Genomic DNA, 20,916 nt, shown 5'->3' on the forward strand with positions numbered 1-20,916 from the left:
AGCTTCTGGCTAATATCAGTGTCTCCTGGAACCCCAGGGCATGAAGCTCCTCCTCAGTCTCTAGGCAGGGGCTGTCTGCCCTCACCAGCTCCTTCAGTGGGGGCATACTGAGTCTCCACTGGAAGGGTGATCTGAGACTTGTCAGGTGATATACCTGATAATTGGGGTCAAAAGAGAAGAGGTGGCCACAGCTCCAGAATGCTCCACCTTTAGCAAACACTGGAGAGTTGATACTGGCACTCTGTTCCTCTGTCCCATCCCAGGGGGCAAACAGGGTGGGGAGTGTGGAGCATGCTCCAGCTGGATGGTTCTGAACCTCACCTTCCAGGATCCACTAGGACAGTTAGTCTCCTGGAAAACAAGTCTGTTCAGTTAAGGTAACAACCTCCTTGAATGCAAATAGGGGGCACTTAGCCCCACCTCCCACACCCTGGAGACAAAGGACTCCCCCTTCCTGGCCAAGGCCACTAGGGACTCTGTTGACTGGCCTCTACCACCACTTCCCCCTTCCCCTTCTTCCTGCATAAAGAACAGTGGATGCCATGAAGAGCCCTCAGATAACTGAAGTGGGTGGGGAGAGGGGAGGCTTAACATTTGAATTCTGGACCACCGAACCCCAGGGGCCTCAGTCTACTTCCTTAGATTACTCCCCACGTGATAAAGCTCACATCAGCTTTGTTTTTAGAACCACCACCACACACCACCCCCTGCCCCCGGTTGGAGCAGCTCCCTGTCCACTCCTCACCCTATATAGCAGGGTTCCAACAGTCCCAGGAGAAGAACAGCCGAGATGCAGACCCCACATCTGCTGGAACTCTGGACCTTGCCTTACTGGGCACCAGGCAAGGTCTGGACGCCCAGGCGCCCCCGAGGAGCTGGGTACACGGGGAGAGAGGATGGAGGCTGGGACAAAGAAGGATTAACACCTGGGCAGGAAACCTGGGAAGGAGAGGTGGGCCCTGGGCTGGGCCCGGGCTCGCCCTGCGCTGCTTTCAGTGTGAGTTGCGGGAGTAGGCTCAGGGCTCGGTGATTGGGCTGAGGATTTGCTCGACTCCCCCGAGAGGGTCAGGTGTTTCCCTCCCAGCTGTCACAAGTGAGTGAGGGCCAGGTACTTATCCGTTCATTCATCCATCCAACAAGCCATCCCAACTCCCTCAGGAACCGAGTCTTTTTTTTTTTTCTTTCATTCATTTATATGCGGGTTAAAGATCGCCGCTCTCTAGTTCCACTCCAGACCGCCTGGTCCAGCTGCTCAGTGAACAGAACTTGGCTCCCCGCCCCCTTGTTTGCCCCGCCCATAGCCCTGACTGTAGCATTCTCTCCTCGGGCCCCACCTCCTTTGTTTCGTCACTCGGCTGCTTACCCCCACCGGTAACCCGCGTCCCCAAGGCACTCCGCGCAGAAACTGTCCTCGGCTGCTATCACCACGGCGACTACAGCAGCGCCCCGCCTCTTCACCCCTGGAAAGCCTCCACCAAGCCCATCACCGTGGCAACGAACTCACCAGGCTCGGCAGGCGCACTGGCCGCGCCCAGCCGTTTAGACTGAGGAGTAGCAAAATGAAACTGGGACTGGATTAATGGCCCTGAGGCCACGCCCCTTCCGTGGAACCACTCTCCCAGCTCGCACCGAACCCAGCCTCGAAATACCGCCCCTATCTTCCCTCTGGCTATTCGGAGGCCGGGTTCGGAGGACGCTGTGAAATTCCCTTCTAACTCCTTTCTGCCCCGTTCGCTTCAAGAGGAGCCTCCGCTCTCTGATTCTCTTTGTCTACCACTCTGTCGCTCATTCAGCAGACATTTATGCAGGTGCCAGGCGCTCCCCCCCAAATCTTCATTACTCCGACTTTTCAATAATACAATTGTCTGGTTTCATTTATCCCAAGGCTCTTGGGCGCGCAGTGGCGTGCGTTTTCCTTTCGTATTCCTTCTTTCCTGTCCGTCTTTCTTGGCTCAAATCTGAGTCCATTTCTTCCCATCTTCCCCATCAGCGCCCCGAGGCCAAATGATTCTCGGATGGTCTGGGACTGTAAGCAGGGAGCCCTCCCTCAGGGCCGCACCCCAAACCTCCAGACCAGAAACTGGAGCAGGTGGTTCGCTCCTGTACGCCGAGCTCTTCCTACAGCACCCCCGACCCTTAAAGTGAAAACCCTGAGTCTCTCAGAGACCCTGACCTGGCGAGGTGCGTGCTGAGCTGGTCGCTTGAAGGAGCTCAGCGGGCGAACCCCCAAGTAAAGGCGGCCCCCAGCAAAGGACGTGGGCGGGGCTCCTGGGACGCCCACCTCCGCTCTTTGGTTGCGGCGTAGCCTCCGGCCCAGTGGGTTGGTGGTGCCACAGCACCTCCTTCCAGGGAAGCCGCGTGGTGCTCTGGGCGTCTGTTAGGGGCGGAAGGCTAGGTCTGACGCCAGGCATGTTTTCCCAGGTTTCATTGCCAGCCAGCACCCCCCCCCCCCCCGGGGCAGAGAACTGCGCGTGGCCAGAGGGCCGCCCCCGCTTCCTCCTAGGAGCCCTGAAGTGCAGTCAGGCTCGGAGAGTGAGAGCCCGGCGCCAGAGCGTTGTGGACGCCGGAGATCAGAGTCACTGACCTGCAGCGGAGCTTAGGCGGGGTGGGGTAAAAGGGGGCGTAAGGAAAGGTGCTGGCTAGTTACCTCGAACCCACAGGGGCCACTGGGCTGAATAGGTCAGTCGGGACTCAGGTGTCCTCGCTTCTAGATTTCTGACAGTTCCACGTTGTTCCCATCTTGAAAAATGGTACCACCAATCACCTCCTTGGGCAAGCCTATCCCCCACTTTTCCTCTTTCCATATTCAGTCTAACTGCAAATCTGTCCAGTCTTCCTTCTAAATAAATGTCAGATTCATTCGTCTTTTCCTTGCCTCTCTTCTGCCAGACCAGGCCGCCATCTTGTGACTGGACTCAGGAATAGCTTCCTAACTGGTTTCCCGGCCTCGGCAATCTTTTACAAACAGAACTCTGATCTTGTTGCTCCTTTGGTCAGTGCTCAGGACTGCCCAGGTGCTCCCGGGAAGTACTCATCCTTCCCCCTCCCTCCCCCCATCATTGTTTGTTGTCTCCCCCACTAGACAGCTCTGTGGGGCAGGGATTTTGTGTAATGTTGTATCCCCAACACCTGATACAGTGATTCAGTAAACTTCTGTAGAATAAATATGAAAAAAAAGTTTCCCTCTCATTCCCCTTTTGTCTGGGTCCTGTCCCCAAGCCAGGATGTTAGGTCTTAGAGTGGCCGTGGGTGAGGACACTCTGTTTCTCTGGCTGTTCTGGCACTGATTTCCACCCCAAATGGGTGTTGCCTCTCTCTTTCCTCTTGGCCAACTTCTCTTTCACCAATATAAGCCCCAACTGGAGGGTAGTAGGCAGCAGGCCCTGCAGGTAGCCGGAGTATGGAGCCCATTGGCCTTCATAGCACCTCCCAAGCCCTGTACATGGTCCTTTTAATAGTGCTGGTCATGAGGAGCTTGGTGTTTGGTAAGTGGCTCTAAGGGGTCAGAAGGGTCTCCTGGTCTGCTGGATAGAGAGACCCACAGATACCAGGTGTCTGTTTGGGCACATCTTCCCAGGATGCTCAGGTAAAACCAAGCAGAGAGAAAGATGGGATGGATGGACTTGGTGAGATAATGCCTAGGGACTGGTAATGGACTGCTGTTCACTCTGAGGGAGATCTCTAGTTATTACCCCAGGGCTGTCTCAACAGCAGTGACCTAAATGGAGATATTGAAAGGACTCCATTTAAATTTGGGGCAGTACAGAATAGGGAGGATTCCGTGAACATGCTAGATAACAGAACCGGGATCCACCCAGTAGAACAAGGCTGAATCTAGCCTGATAACCTCCTCAACCTGGCTGCAAAACACCGTCTATATAGAAACAGGATTCAAAGTGTTTGTTCAGTATCTGCCTCACACTAAGTGTTCTGCTGGGTCTGGGGACTCACTGACATGTGATCTGGGCCTGGAACAAGAGGAAGAGGGAGCATATATACATGTAGGTGGGGAAGGCTTTGGTGGACAAAGTTTAATATGGGTCTTTCCAGTGATTAGACTACCAAACAGATAATGTGATGGGGGGCCACTCGAAGTCTCCTGTCCACACAAAGCATAGATTCCTCTTGTCCTGTGGTGATGCACTCTTGTTTTCACTGAACATTACAGATTAAGAAAGTATATTCAAAAGGGGGTCCATAGGGGTGGGGGGACTGTGAAACCAAGTCCCAGAAGAAGAACTGTCCTCACAGAACTGCCCAGAGCTGGAATTAATTGCCTCTGCTTAGTCTTTGAACGTAGGAGCTTGCCGAGTGCTGGGCACATGGTAGTACCTCAAAATACATGTTGAATGAGTAAATGAATTCCTTAATGAGTTCCTTATTTCAGGAGGTATAAGAGCAGAGAATGGAGGTTTTAACATTGACGAAAACCTCTGATAGAGGATTAAGCCAGATGGTTTTAAAGAACTGGTGATTTCATGGTTTTCTGAGACGGGAAGCTGGGGAGGGAAGAATGGGCTTGACCAGCCTGGAAATTAGGTGGGGTTGGAGTCAGTGTTGCTCTGTGTTCTAGGTAATTTTGATCCTGTCAATCCGGAACCCCCTCATCCAGCTCAGTTCTCCAAATATCTGCGCTGCTATCGATGCCTCTTGGAGACCAAGGAGTTGGGATGCCTTCTGGGATCTGACATCTGCCTTGCCCCCCCCGGCAGCAGCTGCATGACTCTGCTCATAAAGAACAGTGAGCTGCTTGTCCTTGGCCCGGCCCATTCCTGAGCTGCACCTCTCAGCTGTACCCCACAGTCTGGTTCCTACAACCCCTACCTAGATAGTGCTCCGTCATGCTCTCTCCTTCCTCACCTTCAGAGCCATTCTCTGTCTCCACTTCCACCCCTCCTGTTCCCTCATGGGGCTGGCTGGTGTCCACGTTTCTTTTTTTAATGTTTTTATTTATTTTTGAGACAGAGAGAGAGACAGAGCAGAGCAGGAGAGGGGCAGAGAGAGAGGGAGACACAGAATCCGAAGCAGGTTCCAGGCTCTGAGCTGTCCGCACAGAGCCCGACGCGGGGCTCGAACTCACGGACCGCGAGATCATGACCCGAGCCGAAGTCGGACGCCCAACCGACTGAGCCACCCAGGCGCCCCATGGCGTATGCGTTTCTTACAGCACCCGGCCTTGTGGGGGAGGCTTGGGATCACTAGATCCCCTGGCTTCTCCTCAGGCTGCCTTCTCTCTGTCTGTTCAGGGAGACCCCTAATGGTTCATTTTCACCAAAATGTAGGCATTAGCTGTCTTCCCACTTCACTCTCCCCAGAGGATTTGCTCTGCTTCCTTATGAATTTGAATGTTAGGCCAAATTGTCATGTGAAATTGCCCTCTGGACGGCTCCACCTCAGTTTCAACTTCCTGAAACTGCAGTCCCTGTTTCTCATGCCTGCTCTTCCACACGATCCCTCACTCCCCGCCCTCCACCCCTGCTTTTTTTAGTGGGCTCAATGCCCAACATGGGGCTTGAACTCACAACTCCTAGATCAAGGAGTCCTATGCTCTACTGACTGAGCAGCTGGGGGCCCCTCCTCCGCTCTTTTTAACAAACACAGAACACATTATGTGCCAGCACTGTTCTAAGCACTTACCACCCTCTCAGACAGGTTTTTTATTATTGTTATCCCCATTTTACCGATGAGGAAACAGATGCCCAGAAAGGTCAAAATCTTGCCCAAGTCTCCTAGAAGCTGAACCACAATTTGTGGTGATTCCGGAGATGGTGCTCTTAACAACCACTGCATAAACTTGCCTTCAAATTAAAATTCAAGTCCTTTCATTATGCTTTTGGTTCAGTATCAGAGTACTCAACCGCATCAAAGAGAAGTCTCCCTCCCACTCCTGGCACAAGCCACCCAGCTCTCATGCACAAACAACACAAAACTAATCTTCCTATTCTCTTTTTTTTCCTAAAGATTTTTTTTTTTCATTTTTAAGTAATCCCTACACCCAACGTGGGGCTCGAACTTACAACCCTGAGATCAAGAGTCACATGCTCTACTGACTGAGCGAGCCAGATGCCCCACATCTTTCCACATTCTTGATATCCTTTCTGTGATCTTTTGTGTACATCTCACTCTATGCAAATGTTGTTTCACCTCTTTTTCTTTCCTCCATAAACAGTAGCATACCACTGTAAACACTGGTGTGCACTTGCTTTTTATACATTTTTATTAATTTTTTATTTATTAAAAACTTTTAAAAATGTTTATTTAGAGGGGGGGCGGAGAAAGAGACAGAGAGAGAGAGAGAATCTGAAGCAGGTTCCAGGCTCTGAGCTGTCAGCACAGAGCCCAATGCAGGGCTTGAACTCACAAACCACGAGATCATGGCCGGAGCTGAAATCAGATGCTTAACTGACTGAGCCACCCAGGTGCCTCTATCTATCTATCTATCTATCATCTATTTATTTATTTTTGAGAGAGAGAGGTAGAGACAGAGGGAGTGAGGGAGGAAGAGAGTGGGGGGGGTGGAGAGAGAGAAAGAGAGAGAGAGAGAGAGAGAGAGAGAGAGAGAATCCTAAGCCAAAATCAAGCGTCAGATGCTCAACTGACTCAGCCACCCTGGCACCCTGCACTTGGTTTTTTAAAATGAACAGTCATGGGGATTTTAAGTTTCCATATCAGTTTGTAAACAGCTTCCCTGTTCTTCTGACCTGCTGCATGGTTCTCCATGGCACGGGCATAGCAGAGTTTGACAATCCCATTATTGACGGATCTGTAGGTTGCTTCTAATTTTTTCCTCTCTCAAGCAGGGCAGGAATGAATGTCCCTGTGAACACATTTTTCCCCCCTCTAATATATATATAATAGCAAGAGATACCATCTTCTCTTACTTTTGTTCCATAAAATGATGATAAACACCTTTTCTTTGCAATCTGACCTCCAATACATCTCCCAACTTTTTTTTATATGGTCCCAGCTGAAGTGCTGGTTCTCCCCCAGCAAGACCCAACTCAGCCCCCTCCAACCATCACTGTATTTTTAAAAACTTTTTAACATTTATTTATTTTTGAGAGAGAGAGACAGAGAGAGCACAAGTGGGAGAGGGGCAGAGAGAGGGAGATACAGAATCTGAAGCAGGCTCCAGGCTCTGAGCTGTCAGCACAGCGCCAGATGCAGGGCTTGAACTCACGAACTGTGAGACCATGGCCTGAGCCAAAGTCGGATGCTTAACCAACCGAGCCACCCAGGTGCCCCACATCACTTTATTTTGAATGGCTCTTTCCCACCAACCTTCCACGGGATCCATAGCTGGTGACTCCCTGGCATTCCCTGCCCCTGTCCAGTTCCAGGAATCTTGGCATTTGGGGGGGGGGGGGTCAGGGAAGGGTGTGGGATCAGTGATGGTAAGTCCATGTGGAGGGAGGGGATGGAAGAGTCTGGGATTGTGCCTGGGACCTGAGATGTCTGTATCATTGGTGGCTGCCATCCTTCCCCAGGCAGTGGTTCTGACATCATGGTGAGTGACTGCCGCCGCAAGGAGCAGATGAGTGATTGTTCATATACCCGCTCTTCTCCAGTGTTTGGCTTCTGGATATTTTCTCGATGCTGCTTCCTGGAGTTCTGCAATAACCCTCAGAACAGAGTGTTCTATATTCCTTAGAACTTCTGCAGAGACTTTTAGAATAAAACCCTGCTAGTTGCCATCCATCTTCCTGATTTCCATCTGGGTGGCAGAGCCAGAACAACTTCTAGTCCCTTTTACCGGCCCTATCGGCCTCCTAGCTGACACCCAACACCCCTCTTCCCACTCAGCCCCTCCCCCAGGTCCCCTCTCCAGAATTCTCTGAGTTTTCCCTTCAAGTCCTCACGGTTTGGTGGCTTTACTCTTCTCTCCTCCCATCTCTCAGCTGCTTCTTGGCCTTGCTTTGCCCCTTCTCCCACCATGGGCCTCTCTAGCCTCAAGTCCCCAGGTGTTCCTCCCAAATAAATTGGTGTACAAACTGTAGAGCTCGTCTCTCTCTTCTGATAGTGGTGGAGGCTGAGGAAAGCTGAGGTCCCACCTGACTGCCCCACCTCGGGGCTCCCAGCTCTGTTGAGCTCTGCTTCTGCCCGGCCTCCATGTCTTGGATTCAGCTCTAGGAACAAAAGGTGAAGAACTGGAAGCCTTTCTGTGGTGAAGGGCAAAAGGGCAGTGGGCACCCTTGGCAGTGCTATGTGGGGCCTGGGTGGGGGGAGGTCCACGACGTGGGAGGTGAGGGCTGGCGGGAGTGGAGCTATGAGGCCTGGGACCAGGCCCAGGGAGGGGGGGGGGCGGGAAGCACCCTGTGGAAGAGCCGCTAGATCTAGTGGAGCCCTGGCTGGAACCCAGGCTCAGCTTCCCTCAAGGACCATGTGGGAAGTTACTGCCGAATCTTGGGCCTTGGGTTCCTCAGCCTCTGAGACCATCCTCTAGTTTGACTTGCTAGAGCTGTATAAACCTAGACTTCTACACTGAAGTCAGAGATGATGGGGGGAAAGTGGGCCCAGACAGGGGGGCACACTGAAGGTTTGTACTTATTTTTGTACACCGCCCCCCCCCCCCACTGCTCTCTGACCTACCAATTAATATTGGGGTTTCCTGCCAGAGCATAGGCTATTTAAAGGGCCAGGGATCTCTGCTAACATATGTGCAAAATGTTGTGTAAGAGTATATGCTGCATGATGCCCTTTGTACCAAGCACACAGACAAAATTCCTCTAAGCAGCTACAACTCAGGACAGTGGCTACCCAAGTTAGAAGTGCCTGGGAGGGTGCACGAAAGTTGCTTTGGGTGCTGATATAGGCCTTTATAGTGACTTGAGGACTGGTAATCCGGGTGTGAAGTTTAGAAAAACCCACATTATGGTATGTGTAAGCTTTGGTATGTTTTAGCAGAGGCTTAAAAATAGGCCAGGGGTGTCTGGCTGGCTCAGTTGGTAGAGCATGTGACTCTTGAACTCGGGGTAGTGAGTCAAGCCCCACATTGGGGATAGAGATTACTTTAAAAAGTAGTGGGGCACCTAGGTGGCTCAGTTGGTTAAGCGTCTGACTCTTGGTTTTGGCTCAGGTCATGATCTCGTGGTGTGAGTTTGAGCCCTGCCATTGGGCTCTGTGCTGCCAACACAGAGCCTACTTGGGATTCTCTGTCAAAATGAATAAAAGTGTTATTTTATTTTTTAACTTTATGGATTTGAGAGGTGAGGGGAGAGAATGAGTGGGGGAGGGGCAGAGAGAGACACGGAGAATCCCAAGCAGGCTCCATGCTGTCAGCAGAGCCGACGTGGGGCTCAATCTCACGAACTGTGAGATCATGACCTGGGCTGAAACCAAGAGTCGGATGTTTAACCAACTGAGTCATCCAGGCGCCAGTATAAACAAACATTTTTTTTTAAGTAGTAGTAATACATATATACATAAATGCTACAATCTGTAGGTACCTTTGTCCCATGTGTCTATTTTTGAGGCTTTAATTTTCACCTGTGCACACACACATGCATTCTCTCAATCCTAGGAGGTACTATCCCTCCTTGACAGGTGACCAAGGTGAGACAGAAACCAACTTACCCAAGTGGCAGAGGAGCTGGAATTGGGCCCCCCAACCACAAAGTGCACACTGCTTTTTAGAAAAAGGTTTCACAACCCCAGCACTGGGTTGTGAGATTCAGAAGGGTGGGCACCCGGCTGTACTCAATAACACCACACCCAGAACAGTGTGTTTAACTGCATGTATGAAAAAAGTTATGAATACGCACTGTTTTCTGTAGGCTTGTAGTTTTCCAAAAATAAAACATTAAAATCAAAGACCTAAACTGCAGCCTCACCTGTATAATTTCTGAACATCCCCAACCCCCAAACCTAGCTCCCTAAAGAGGTGGTCCTGGGTGCCAGGATCCTAAAAGAACAGGCAAGAACCCAGGTTCCTCAGCACCAGGGGACTCTCAGATACAGGCCTGGATTCTTTGGTTTGCTCCTGAGTTTTTCTGGTTTAAAGGAGAGTTTTTCCTCCTCTGTTAGATGGAAAAGCCAATGTAACCAGGGTTTAATTCTCTAGGTTTTGTAGGGCAAAGTTTTTTGGTTTTGTTTTGTTAAAGATTTTAAGTAATCTCTACACCCAATGTGGAGTCCAAACTTATAACCCCAAGATTGAGTCACATGCTCTACTGACTGAGCCAGACAGGTGCCCCTGTGGAGTAAGTTAAAGGCTGGGAGAAGTCCTAGCTAATCAGAAGGTGGATGGATACAAGCCCTTTGGGGGCAGGCCATGAGAAAGCCACAAAGGCCAAGTGGAGTGGGCCAGGCTGTAAACTGTTTGCTCCCCATGCCCAATTAACTTTAACAGGTCTACACTTGTCCATATCTGAGCCTGACCCCATCAACAGTGTGACACAGACTTAGCCCAGTCCATTTATTGTGGAGGTTCTGGAGAGTAAGCGGGAGATATAGTGCAGAGCAGGGCAGACCCTCGCCTCTCCTCTCCCCTGGAACCTATGGAAGTGGGTGTCAGGACTCAGTGATGTGAAGTGGGGCTGAGGAGGCCAGAGACGGTGGCAAAAGGAGAGAAGCAGGAAACCAGGGCAGGAGTAGAGGTGGAGGCAGTGAAGTAGGCACACCAGAGTGTCTAGTCAGGAAATCTGCACAGATGTCTACGCTTCATTCTTCTTGCTACAACTTCAGTCTGGGTCTTAAGATAGGCATGGGCTGCAATCTACAACCAGACCTGAATGGAGATAGCAGGTGGCCGGACTGACAGGGGATTGGAAAGATGAGGGGGCTGATGGACTCAGAAGATGGGAAAGGCACGAGGAAACCACTGTGCCTTCCCTAGGTCAACCTGGGCAGAAAGTGAACTTGGTATTTTCTAGGAGAAAGAAGAGTACTGGTGCAGGGCCACAGCGGTTTCTGGGAAGGAAATGAGACCAAAGCCATACAGATGCTGGAAGCACAGAGGAAGGGAGGCCTGAAAAATCACAGACCAGAGAATGTGGGTGTTCTAGGAGGGCAGCACTAGGTGCTGGGGTGTTAGGAGAGAGATGCTGGAAGAGTAAAATCCAAGAAGGGTAAGGCATCAGGGCCCAGCCCAGGGAAGAACCAAAAGTCCTGAGCTGTTGAGAGATAAGTATATGTGGCGCAGGTCAGCGATGGACAAGCTCAGGTTCAGGGGCAGGGTGGCTAGGGGGTCGAGGCCTTCCGGCTCCTTCCCAGCACGGAAGGTGGGTAGGGGCAGTGAGAGGTTCAGAGCCTTGTAGAACCACTGGATTTGGGACTCCGACAGGGGAAGGGCCGAGGCCCCAGCAGGGGGATCAGGCAGGGAGCTCTGGAGCTGGGGGCTGGACCAGGAGTTGCAGTAATCGTACTGGCAGCACTGGGCCTGGTACCAGTACTCCGAGAAGTAGGTATTGCGTTTTTCCTGGCAGCGGTAAGAATTGTACTGTCCACAGCCTCGGATGAAGAAACGTATCTTGGTATCTGGAGAAGAGGGAACAGCTAATACCCCTGCTGCCTCCCATGGTCCCCAAACCTGGTATCCTCACCGTAGACTCCCCCCATCCCTCACCCAGACCTGACTTCTAGCCCAGACTCCTTCAGAATGGGCCAGAAAAATTGGCTTAGCTGACCCCCGAGAACCCCAGACTCCTCTTTTCAGGATCCTCCTGTCTTCTTCTTGCACCCCAGGCCCTAAGCAGCCCTCATCTATGAAAGGAGAGGAGACCAAGCCACGGGCTATCCCACCAGCAGCTCCCTCCTGGGACTTGACTCACCATAATAGATGGTTATCACCATGCATGGCGACGAGCTACTGATGGTGCACTTCTCTGAGCCTGAAATGCACCCTGTAGAAGGGTCTTCTAAAAGGCAGAGGTGACAGGTCCGGACTTCAGAAACAGGAGCTGGGGAAGCAGAAAACAGGAAGGATGGGAATGTTGGCTCATTCCAAGTTCTCTGCCTTGCAGGGAGCCTGTGAACCGAGGGCTACAGCACCCCCCGCCCTTCCTGGACTCAGTCACTCCCCCCTCCTTGCCCCTGGGCCCCACTTACCCTTTCCCACTGCGAAGCCCACCATGACCAGCACACCTACAAGTACATGGAACTTCATGATGGAATTCTGAGAAGGGCAGTCCCTGAGGGGTATCCTGAAATCCCACCTTCCTGTGACCATGTTCCTTGCAGGGTGATTTTGATAGTTTGAGCAGGAGCTGCTGTAGACGCAGAGCTATATTCCTTGGCTGGGGGAGGAAGTTATTAACTTGGCTGGAGGGACGGCATGTCCTCACCCACAAGGTCAGGTTCCTGGACGTGGGAACAGTGGCCTACACAAGAACAACACCTGGGCCTTTATCCAGTTGTCTATCTCTCTCATGCCCTGAAAAGATCTATTCCCACACCTCAACGGTCCATGGACCAGTGTCTGTCTCTGGTACCACCTGCTGTCCTCCCCACACATACAGCGAGTCCCTACTGTGCTGGGAAACCTTGGGCCAGGCGCCCAGGGTCCCTGTCCTTCTGAGATGAGCGTGTCAGCTCCCCCAGCAGGGGGCGCACAGACACCACCCAGCAGCAACTCTGGACCTTGTCCCTCTTTCCACCCCTTACCATTCTATTTATTTCAGGACCACTTTCCCTGTAAAATCAAAACCGAAATGTTTTGTTTATTATACTCCTTACAGTATAAATGTACAGCCATAGGTGGCCAAAAAAGAACTAATTATGTCTCCAGTCTTTGAAAGTGGATTTTCCCCTAGGTCTTTTCCATGTGACCTTGCACATCTCCGCATCCACTACTAGAAGTTCTGCTCTACTGCTAAAAACATCACCCAAATCCACTGGGCACAAATCTGTGCTGGTTTTCAACTTGAGGGTGGGCTGGGCCATGAGGGCCCCTGGGATCAAGCACAGCACTACCCTCCCATCCCCCATCCCCAAGCACCAGCAGACCAGCTCATGGCCTTTTCTTCCACTTTATTTCATATTCCCACCACAATAATGACTCCTTTAATTTAAACTAAAAACCATAGAGGGTTCCTGAAAGGGTGGCAGCAAAGGAATAGAGGTGTTAAAGGCAAAGGGACAGGTTGGGTGGGGAATCAGCGAATCGTCTTGACTGGGCTCTTGAAGTTGCTGGCGGCTTGGAGCTGCAGCTGGTAGGCCATTGGATGGATCTTGAAACCGTAGAGCCTGGGCCAGGGCACAGATCAGAGGCAGTAGGGTCAGCCCCACTCTGGCCCTGCCAGTGGCCTGCACTTCCCCCTCCCCGCCCCAACTTCTCCATGGGTCTGCTAAGTGCTTAAGGACAGTGGTTCCCAAACATCTTCCCTCCAGAATACTGGGAAATATACCTTAAATAGCCATTAAAACTCTTACTCTAGGATATACGTAAACATACACACACATACAGGAACGTGACTGCTTGCTTCTGTGTGCACTTGTTTCAACAGAACACCAAACTGTTCTTCCCAGTACACATGATGTTCCAGAAAGATAAACCACACTTTCTCCTGGCAAAAGGCTGAGCGCCCGAGATGATGGCAAAAAGTTATCGTTTAAATGGTACTTCCACTGCCAAATATTATTCAAAACAACTCATTATTTAAATATACTCTGTCAGGTATATTTAAATACACTCCATCGGGCAGGTACTGTCATCACCCCCGTTTCATGGATAAGGGAACTGAGGCACAGGCAATCAAATACCTTCCCCAAGGTCACTCGCTGTGGGAGAAGCAAACCTCAAGAAAGGACCATGCCCTGTCCTCCCTTCTCTCTGGGGAATCCCGAACCTTTCCTTCGACCCGTGGTGACTCTAGCCCTGCTCCCCACCTGGGCACAAACTGGTTGGCGGGCCGTTTGGGCCGGTACTCAGGGTGCACCATGAAGAGCATGTGAGGGAAACCGGTGCCGAAGTAGGCGCCGTCCGTGTGATGGTGCCTCGATGACTTGGGTGTGTACACGTCCATGCACTTGGGGCAGTAGAGCTTCACCATGGCCTCACCTGGGATGTCCGAAAGGCCTGGGAGACAGCCAGACTCAGCAGGCCGGGCATCCCCAACCCTGCCCAACCTCCCTCCCACACAGAGGCCCCGACTTGCTGAACCCCAACTCCTTCCCAGAGGACCTGCCATTTGATGTGGCCTCCTTCCCCTTCTCTAACACTCACCGATGGGAAGCATTGGCTGATTCTCACAGTACACACGGGGACAGTAGCCAAAGTCTCCTTGCTGGTACTTTTCCAACTGAGGTGAATAAAATGAAAGGGGTTGGTGGGTAGGTTCGAAGAGAAGAGGCAATCCCCTCCTCAGCCCAAGCCACGTCACTCTGTCCCCAACTCCTGCCTCTGTCCAGAGACCCCTTCTAAGCAGGCCCAGAGAGGCCCTCATACTCCCCTGCTTCCTTTCCTCCAGTTAGGCAGGGTACAGACCATCAGAGCCATTTGCTGTTTGTTCCCTAAGGAAAAGGCAGACTGCAACAACTCCCTGTCCAAGGTCATGTCTCCCTCCCCAAAAACACCTCAATCAGCACAAACCCCAATTAGGATTTAATTCCCAGGGCCAGGTTGTGGGGTTCTTCCCCTCTTCTCGGCTACATTCCTTGACAAGGTTGAAACGTTTGACTCCTGTGCTGCAGGAACCTCTGTTTCCCTTATTGCCTCAGAGGAGTCAAGTGGGAGCAGAGGCCTCACCATCTGGGCGATGCCACGGTTGGTGAGGATATAGCGGGCGTGGATCAATCCATAAAGCATCTCGGCTGCCTGCTCAATCAGGTCGCTCTGGTTGGGGTTGTCTTCCAGCTCTTCATCTGAAACATAGCCCCGGCCAATTGCAACCACTTGTCTTACAGCTTTCTTAGATGCCCCACCCACTGCCAGGGATTGCCAGCTACTCAGTGCGCCCTGCACCCATCTTTAAGTCACCCATCACCTGAGCATTTGACCCAGAAACCTGGGCCTCTGACCCTTCCACCAACCCAAGGCAGCTCTGCCTTCTTTCCACATCTCTTCAGCCTCTGCTCTCTCTCCCTTCCAACCCCGCCTCAACACATAAATGCAAAGATGTCAACGCAGAAGATGAAACTGAAAGGTGCAAGGCAAAAAAAAAAAAAAAGCAGGAAAGGTGACCCAAGGAGAAACTAGCATTAGGAGACAGAGCCAAGTTACAGGACCAGAGTGTGGGAACAGGAGGTGTAAGTCACAAAACTGGGCAAGAGTCAGATGGGAGACCAAAATGAAGTAGGGGACTTTGGATAAAGACAGAGAACCGAAAGGAAATATGGAAATCCAAGAAGCAGATAAACAGGAACACGAAAAAAACAAAAAATAAAAAACAAAACCACGAACATATACACACTAAACAACACTGAGGGTGCCTCACCAGGCTCCAGGTCCAAGATCATATCTAGAGCTTGTCGATAGTGAGGCACCTGCTCATTGAGTCCAGTGAGGTTGAATTTGTCCTGGATGTAGTCTTCATCCACCTGTCAGGATGTAGAAGTCAAGATGAAACCCACAGCAGAATCCTCAGCTTTGACTTGGGCACGTTGCTCTAACCGGTGCCTTATTCTTAACACAACTGCTTTGGTTTCCCCTTATTCCTCAACCCCAACTCAGCAGAAGTACTTGAGTCTCTCTCCCCAGTTCAGATACATAGCCTTCCCATAAAAGCTTTGGCTTTTCTTTTCTACAGATAAGCAGCTACAACAATCTCCTAAAGACACATTCCTTTCAAAAGCCCTGTTCCTACTCCTGCCCTCATCCCTAGGAACCAGTTTTGTCCTCTCCTTAAGAGCAGCTAGGTCTCTAAGGAAAGTGGAGACTCAACAGCTTCAGTCCTGTGGATAGTTACGACCCTTTATATTATCAGTAGACAATTTTCCACATTACAAAGCATTTTCACATGTGACATTTTAATTCTAATAGACCCCAAAGGGAAGCACTCCCAGTACCAGTCTAATAATAACTTTAATAACAATAAAAGGGTTGACTTGTCCCATGTTACAGAGGGTAACAGGTTTGGGACCTGGGAAGTCTTGCCACTTCACAAATTAGTGAGGGGAGTTACTGACGGGACTCTTCCTTGACAGGAAAAGTTTCTATGGAAGCCTGTAAGAGAAGCGTGTGGAAGCTAAATATGTGGGAAAATATAATGCCAAACTTTGTGTAGAGACGGCTGGGAGACTGAGAACTCACTTCACAGAAGAATTCATTGCCACGGAGCCCACAGAACCAGGAAATCCAGGACACCTCCTCTGAGCTGCTCATCTTCACGTCAGCTGGGAAAAAAGAGAGTATAAGTTAAGTCCAAGCTCTCCCACCCTGCCTCTGGTATCCTCCCTCCTCCCACACTTAGATCTCTAACCATGGAAGAATTTGGGGCAACCTTTTCTTAAAGGATCCCAGACTCTAGAGCACCTCTCTCCGGCCCCTCTTATTCACATCTCAGCCCCTTTTCTGAGATCAGAGATTCTTTGGAGTCCCACCGCTTTCAAGAAACCGACAAGTCTTGACCCACCAGTCCTACCCACATCCCTATCGCTCCAGAAGACCAGCCCACTCTCCCTTCCTGTCAACTCCAGCAGAGCCCCAGGCTCGAGCTCCCTACCCCGACGGTCTCTGCATGTCCCTGGCGCCTTTCCCAAGGGTCCCGAAGTTTATCCTTTCCGTGCAAGAGCTGGGACCCTTTTTCTCTCATGGCCTGGGGGTGGCCGTGAAGTCCCTTTCACAGGAGTCCCCACATGCCACCTCCGCCCCTCAGGCCATCCCTCTCTCCCCCGGTTCCGGACCGGGTCACTTCCTTCCCCACCCCCACATCAAGGCGCGGAGACCCCATGTGCCGCGCCTAAGGGCAGGGGGCTAGGCGCGGCGACTACCTCAGACTCACCGGCTGGACGGGGACCGGGACCAGGGTGGGGGAGGGGAGTGCCGCTTCCAAGAAACCGCGACGGCTACAACGCAGGCCGCGGACCCAACCGCGGCAGGCGAAGTGGGGTGGGGGGAGTGGAAATCGGGGAGGGTGGGGAGAGGGCAACGCGCAAGCGCCAAGGGTCGGGCGCCGCAGCGAACGCCGGGAGATGGAGTCCCCGGTAAAAAGAAACTGGCGAAGCGAGGGAGAGGTGAACTACGAATCCCAGAAGGACCCACGCACGACCCTTGTGTCGCGAGGCCCCTGAGCCAGACGCTCGGGGGCGAGCGCAGCGGGGTGCCACCGGAAGCGGAAGTCCAGTACCCGTTCTGGGCCGGGGCGCTTGGGAAATATAGTCGTAGGATCCCGCGACTGAGGGGCCGTGAGGGGGCGGGGAAGTGAACGAGGCTGGCTGGCTGGTTGGTTTCTTGCAGCTCCCCTCACGCAGCGAGGTTGTGTCCCAGGCGCTCCTCTCCTACTCAGGGGACTGACCTCATCCCCGGCTAACCGGCCGGTCCTTATTGCCTATCGAGCTCCTCGCCCGAGTCAGGCCAGCCACTGGAGGCTTCGCGGTGGCGGGGGGGGGGGACGCTGTGTTTCACTCCGGGGTCTGGTCTCCTCGGGCGGGAGGTGAGGCCGGGCTCCCTGCTGAGGGACGTCGGTAGGGTGGGCTCTGCTGAGGTGAGCGATGTGAGAACCGGGACGGCCCCGTGCTCTAACCTGAGGTGGCGCCAGCCATTCTGTTGCTTGTCCCCTTGCACTTCTCCATTTCCTCTTAGGGCTTGAAGGGGGCCTTATGCCGCGGGCACTAAGTATGACCTTCGAACCCTGGTCAGAATAATGGTGAGGGGCAGGGTGATGTTATTTCATTTCACAGCTTCTGTGCATTCCACAGGTTTCCTTCCGCCAACTCAGAGCCTTTCTTAACTCAGAGAGTGGTTTCCCAGTTCCAAAAAATGAGCTCGGAGAGGGGGCCACATTCAGGGAGGCAAGAGGCATTGTGGGGGCGTTATGTAAAAGTAGGACCCCAACCGACAGACTCTGTCCTCGCGTTACTTAAGCACGTGGCATTTTGAGCGGTTGCTCTAGAAAAGGTCCCAGGGTGGGGAAGCTGAACCTGGCGCTTAGCACAGGCCTGCGTCCTCAAGTAATGTTTTGTGTTGCTTTGTTTTTTTATTTTCCAGTCCCGCATGCGTGTTAGGGGTCGTGTGGCTATTTGATCGTCAGCTCCTTTGCTTAAAGTAGTGCTATTTGCTGTACGGAGACTACCAAGACTGGAGCTTCTCCCTTAAATCAGCTCCTTGCTTCCTGTAGAAGTGTTAAAGTCTGTTCTTGTTTGGGAAGAATACCCCGACCATAGGATCAAGGAAGATTTAAAGGGCCAGGCTGATTGTTTCCTTAATGGTATGTCTTAACTGGTGGTCAAATAGTTTTAGATAGAAGCTGTTTTTATTTATTGTTGTTGAGGATGGGGTTGGTGGCAACTCTCACTGAGTCTTTGTTAAATTAACCTTTAGTAAGGGGCATGGGCTGTTATTGTAGGGTTCTGTTTTTCCACATGACCTATGGTCCTTAGGCCCTGCAGGGTCCTAGGTTGTGGGCTTACTTAGGGAGTGAGAGGGTTTTTTGACTTTAAGAGTATTTTTCCTCATCCCAGCAGGTCTCCGGAGGTGGCTCTGGTCAATGCAGAGCCACGAAGCGATTGGCTTGCTTGTCTCAGCCTCCCTTTGTCTAGTCTCATCCTCCCAGTTTACCCAAGAGCCATGTCCAGGCCCTCCCTCATCACCTTCACCCCGGCCACCAGTGCCAGTGACCTCTGGAAAGATGGGCAGCAGCAGTCACAGCCTGAAGAGCTGGAGCCCACCCTGGATGGGGCTGCAGCCCGGGCATTCTATGAGGCCCTGATTGGCGACGAAAGCAGCGCCCCTGAATCCCAGAGATCTCAGCCTGAACCTGCCAGTAAGAGAAAGAGGAAGAAGAGAAGAATAATGAGGGAAGCTGCTGCAGGAACCTCAGGAGGACATGGACAAAGGAGATCCCTTGAGGCGGAGGACAAAATGACCCAGTGGATACTGAGGGCAGCCCAAGAGGGTGACCTGGCAGAACTAAGAAGGCTGTTGGATCCCCGTGAGGCAGGGGGAGCTGGGGGCAACATCAATGCTCGGGATGCCTTCTGGTGGACCCCCTTGATGTGTGCTGCTCGAGCAGGCCAGGGAGCTGCTGTGCGCTATCTCCTGGGCCGTGGAGCTGCCTGGGTAGGGGTCTGTGAGCTGGGTGGCAAGGATGCTGCTCAGCTGGCTGAAGAAGCAGGCTTCCCTGAGGTGGCCCGCATGGTCAGAGAGAGCCATGGAGAGACAAGGAGTCAAGAGAACCGGTGAGGGGAAGCCTTAGCCCATGCCTCTTTCAGTGTGTTCTGTCTTTCCTAGCCCCTCTATACCAGAGGGTCCAGAACAGAGCTGAAGGGTTCTCTCCCCAGTCCCCCAGTGTAGGCTGATAAGGCAGTGTAGTAGAGTAGTAATGAACATGAGCTCCCTGGGTCCAAATTCTGACTACTTACTTGGGCAATTAATCTAACTTTTATGTCCCTCATTTTCTTTATCTGAGAAATGGGGGCAATAAGATCACTTTTGTTGTAGGGTTGTTAGGATTTAATGGGCCAATGTATGTAAAGTACTAGAACGATGCTTCCCGTGTAATAAGTGCCTTATAAATAATTATGCTTTGCCAAGAGCTTGTGAAGCCTGGTTGCTATTTCTTCTCCTAGCTGTTCCCCTCTGGGTCCCTCATTGCTAAGTGGATTGGAAGGCAGTTTGTTTTTTAACAGAAAGACTAGAAGGACTTCCCACCTTGCCACCCCCCTCTGAGGCCTCAACCCTTCCCCTGCCCTCAACTCTTTCTCTTTTTTCTCTCCAGGTCACAATCACCCTGCCCCCGGTACTGTGAGACCTGCGATGCCCACTTCCAAGACTCTAACCATTGTACATCCACTGCTCACCTGCTGTCACTGTCCCGCGATATCAGGTCCCCCAACCTGACCCTTGGGGTGCCCACCTCCAGCCCAGGCTTCAAGCTGCTGCTGAGGGGAGGCTGGGAGCCTGGAATGGGGCTGGGACCCCGGGGTGAGGGCCGCACCAACCCCATCCCCACTGTCCTCAAGAGGGACCAAGAAGGACTAGGCTACAGATCAGTGCCCCAACCCCGAGTCACACACTTCCTGGCTCGGGATACTCGGGCTGTGGCTGGGAGGGAGAGAACCCCTCGGGTGACCACACTGAGCCGCAGGGAGGAAAGAAAGCAGGAGGAGAAGGACAGGGCCTGGGAGCGGGACCTAAGGACATACATGAACCTTGAGTTGTGACCTTGGTAAGGTCTGATCATGGTCTATTGCTAAGTCTGAACTTGGACATACGTACTTTGGCTTTTACTTCCTGGGGTCTGCCCAGTTTCTAGATCCTCAGGTTTTGTTTAGTGGGCTCTGCCTTTGGGAGAGAGGGGCTGAGCGTTGAAAAATAAATCAATCTTCTCCCTCTTTTGTGTTTTATTCACTTTTCTGGAAGCTATTGTGGGAAAACCAAACAAGTCTAGGGGCCACACGCAAGTCCCACCTCAGCCAGGTGGCGTAAATAGGGTCACCTCCTTGCCAGTCTGGTTCACTTCTACGTCCTAGCTCCTGCCTGGAATGCCCCACCTATTCTTTGAGTCCCCTGAACCAGGAATGGCCCAAGTTCTATGCAAGTCTCACCTACCCCAGGAAGGATCTCCTGACTACTCTAGCCAATTCAATCATTGTTTTTATTCAATCACTGATTTTAAACAAGTTCGTATACTACGTGCTAAGAAGAGTAATAAAAAAAATTCCCAACCTGCTCATAGAGGAGGAGGTGGCTATGTGATCAATATAAAATGCATGGTGTTAGGGGAAACCTGGGAAGGCCGACAGAGGTCATGAGAATAGGTAGGATCTTGCAGGAAGAGGCCAATGGGTGGGAGGGCCTAGGAATATACAGCCTCTACTATG

The 20,916-nt window shown here is 51.9% G+C and overlaps 4 protein-coding genes across 12 annotated transcripts; 2 read left to right on the plus strand and 2 right to left on the minus strand.

Moving 5' to 3' along the window:
• Window positions 1-790: 790 nt before the first annotated feature.
• On the plus strand, window positions 791-7,651 carry LY6G5C (lymphocyte antigen 6 family member G5C). Its single transcript, XM_049653207.1, has 4 exons — window positions 791-847; window positions 3,374-3,485; window positions 4,574-4,741; window positions 7,488-7,651. Exons 1-4 carry the CDS (start codon window positions 791-793, stop codon window positions 7,649-7,651), a joined length of 501 nt encoding a protein of 166 aa, XP_049509164.1.
• Window positions 7,652-9,495: 1,844 nt separating this feature from the next.
• LY6G5B (lymphocyte antigen 6 family member G5B) lies at window positions 9,496-12,842 on the minus strand. Its single transcript, XM_049653597.1, has 3 exons — window positions 12,046-12,842; window positions 11,769-11,897; window positions 9,496-11,475 (listed from the first exon to the last, which is right to left on the minus strand). The coding sequence occupies exons 1-3, from the start codon at window positions 12,164-12,166 to the stop codon at window positions 11,075-11,077; spliced, it is 651 nt and encodes a 216-aa protein (XP_049509554.1). The 5' UTR covers window positions 12,167-12,842; the 3' UTR covers window positions 9,496-11,074.
• A 104-nt stretch (window positions 12,843-12,946) lies between these two features.
• CSNK2B (casein kinase 2 beta) lies at window positions 12,947-17,703 on the minus strand. Of its 2 annotated transcripts, XM_049653599.1 has the most exons (7): window positions 16,878-17,089; window positions 16,187-16,269; window positions 15,372-15,474; window positions 14,684-14,799; window positions 14,162-14,237; window positions 13,825-14,014; window positions 12,947-13,182 (listed from the first exon to the last, which is right to left on the minus strand). In XM_049653599.1, the coding sequence occupies exons 2-7, from the start codon at window positions 16,256-16,258 to the stop codon at window positions 13,092-13,094; spliced, it is 648 nt and encodes a 215-aa protein (XP_049509556.1). In that variant the 5' UTR covers window positions 16,259-16,269; window positions 16,878-17,089; the 3' UTR covers window positions 12,947-13,091. The 2 variants fall into 2 exon arrangements, with proteins under 2 accessions (XP_049509556.1, XP_049509557.1); XM_049653600.1 differs by lacking the exons at window positions 13,825-14,014; window positions 16,878-17,089 and adding an exon at window positions 17,619-17,703.
• GPANK1 (G-patch domain and ankyrin repeats 1) lies at window positions 17,115-20,427 on the plus strand. 8 transcript variants are annotated; one of them, XM_049653587.1, is made up of 4 exons: window positions 17,115-17,350; window positions 18,083-18,302; window positions 18,556-19,272; window positions 19,812-20,427. In XM_049653587.1, the coding sequence occupies exons 3-4, from the start codon at window positions 18,662-18,664 to the stop codon at window positions 20,254-20,256; spliced, it is 1,056 nt and encodes a 351-aa protein (XP_049509544.1). In that variant the 5' UTR covers window positions 17,115-17,350; window positions 18,083-18,302; window positions 18,556-18,661; the 3' UTR covers window positions 20,257-20,427. The 8 variants fall into 8 exon arrangements, with proteins under 8 accessions (XP_049509544.1, XP_049509550.1, XP_049509548.1 ...); XM_049653593.1 differs by having other exon boundaries at window positions 18,559-19,272; XM_049653591.1 differs by having other exon boundaries at window positions 17,115-17,317.
• The last annotated feature ends 489 nt before the right edge of the window (window positions 20,428-20,916 follow it).

Source organism: Panthera uncia (assembly GCF_023721935.1).
Source record: "Panthera uncia isolate 11264 chromosome B2 unlocalized genomic scaffold, Puncia_PCG_1.0 HiC_scaffold_24, whole genome shotgun sequence".
In the NCBI taxonomy this organism is placed as follows: domain Eukaryota; kingdom Metazoa; phylum Chordata; class Mammalia; order Carnivora; family Felidae; genus Panthera; species Panthera uncia.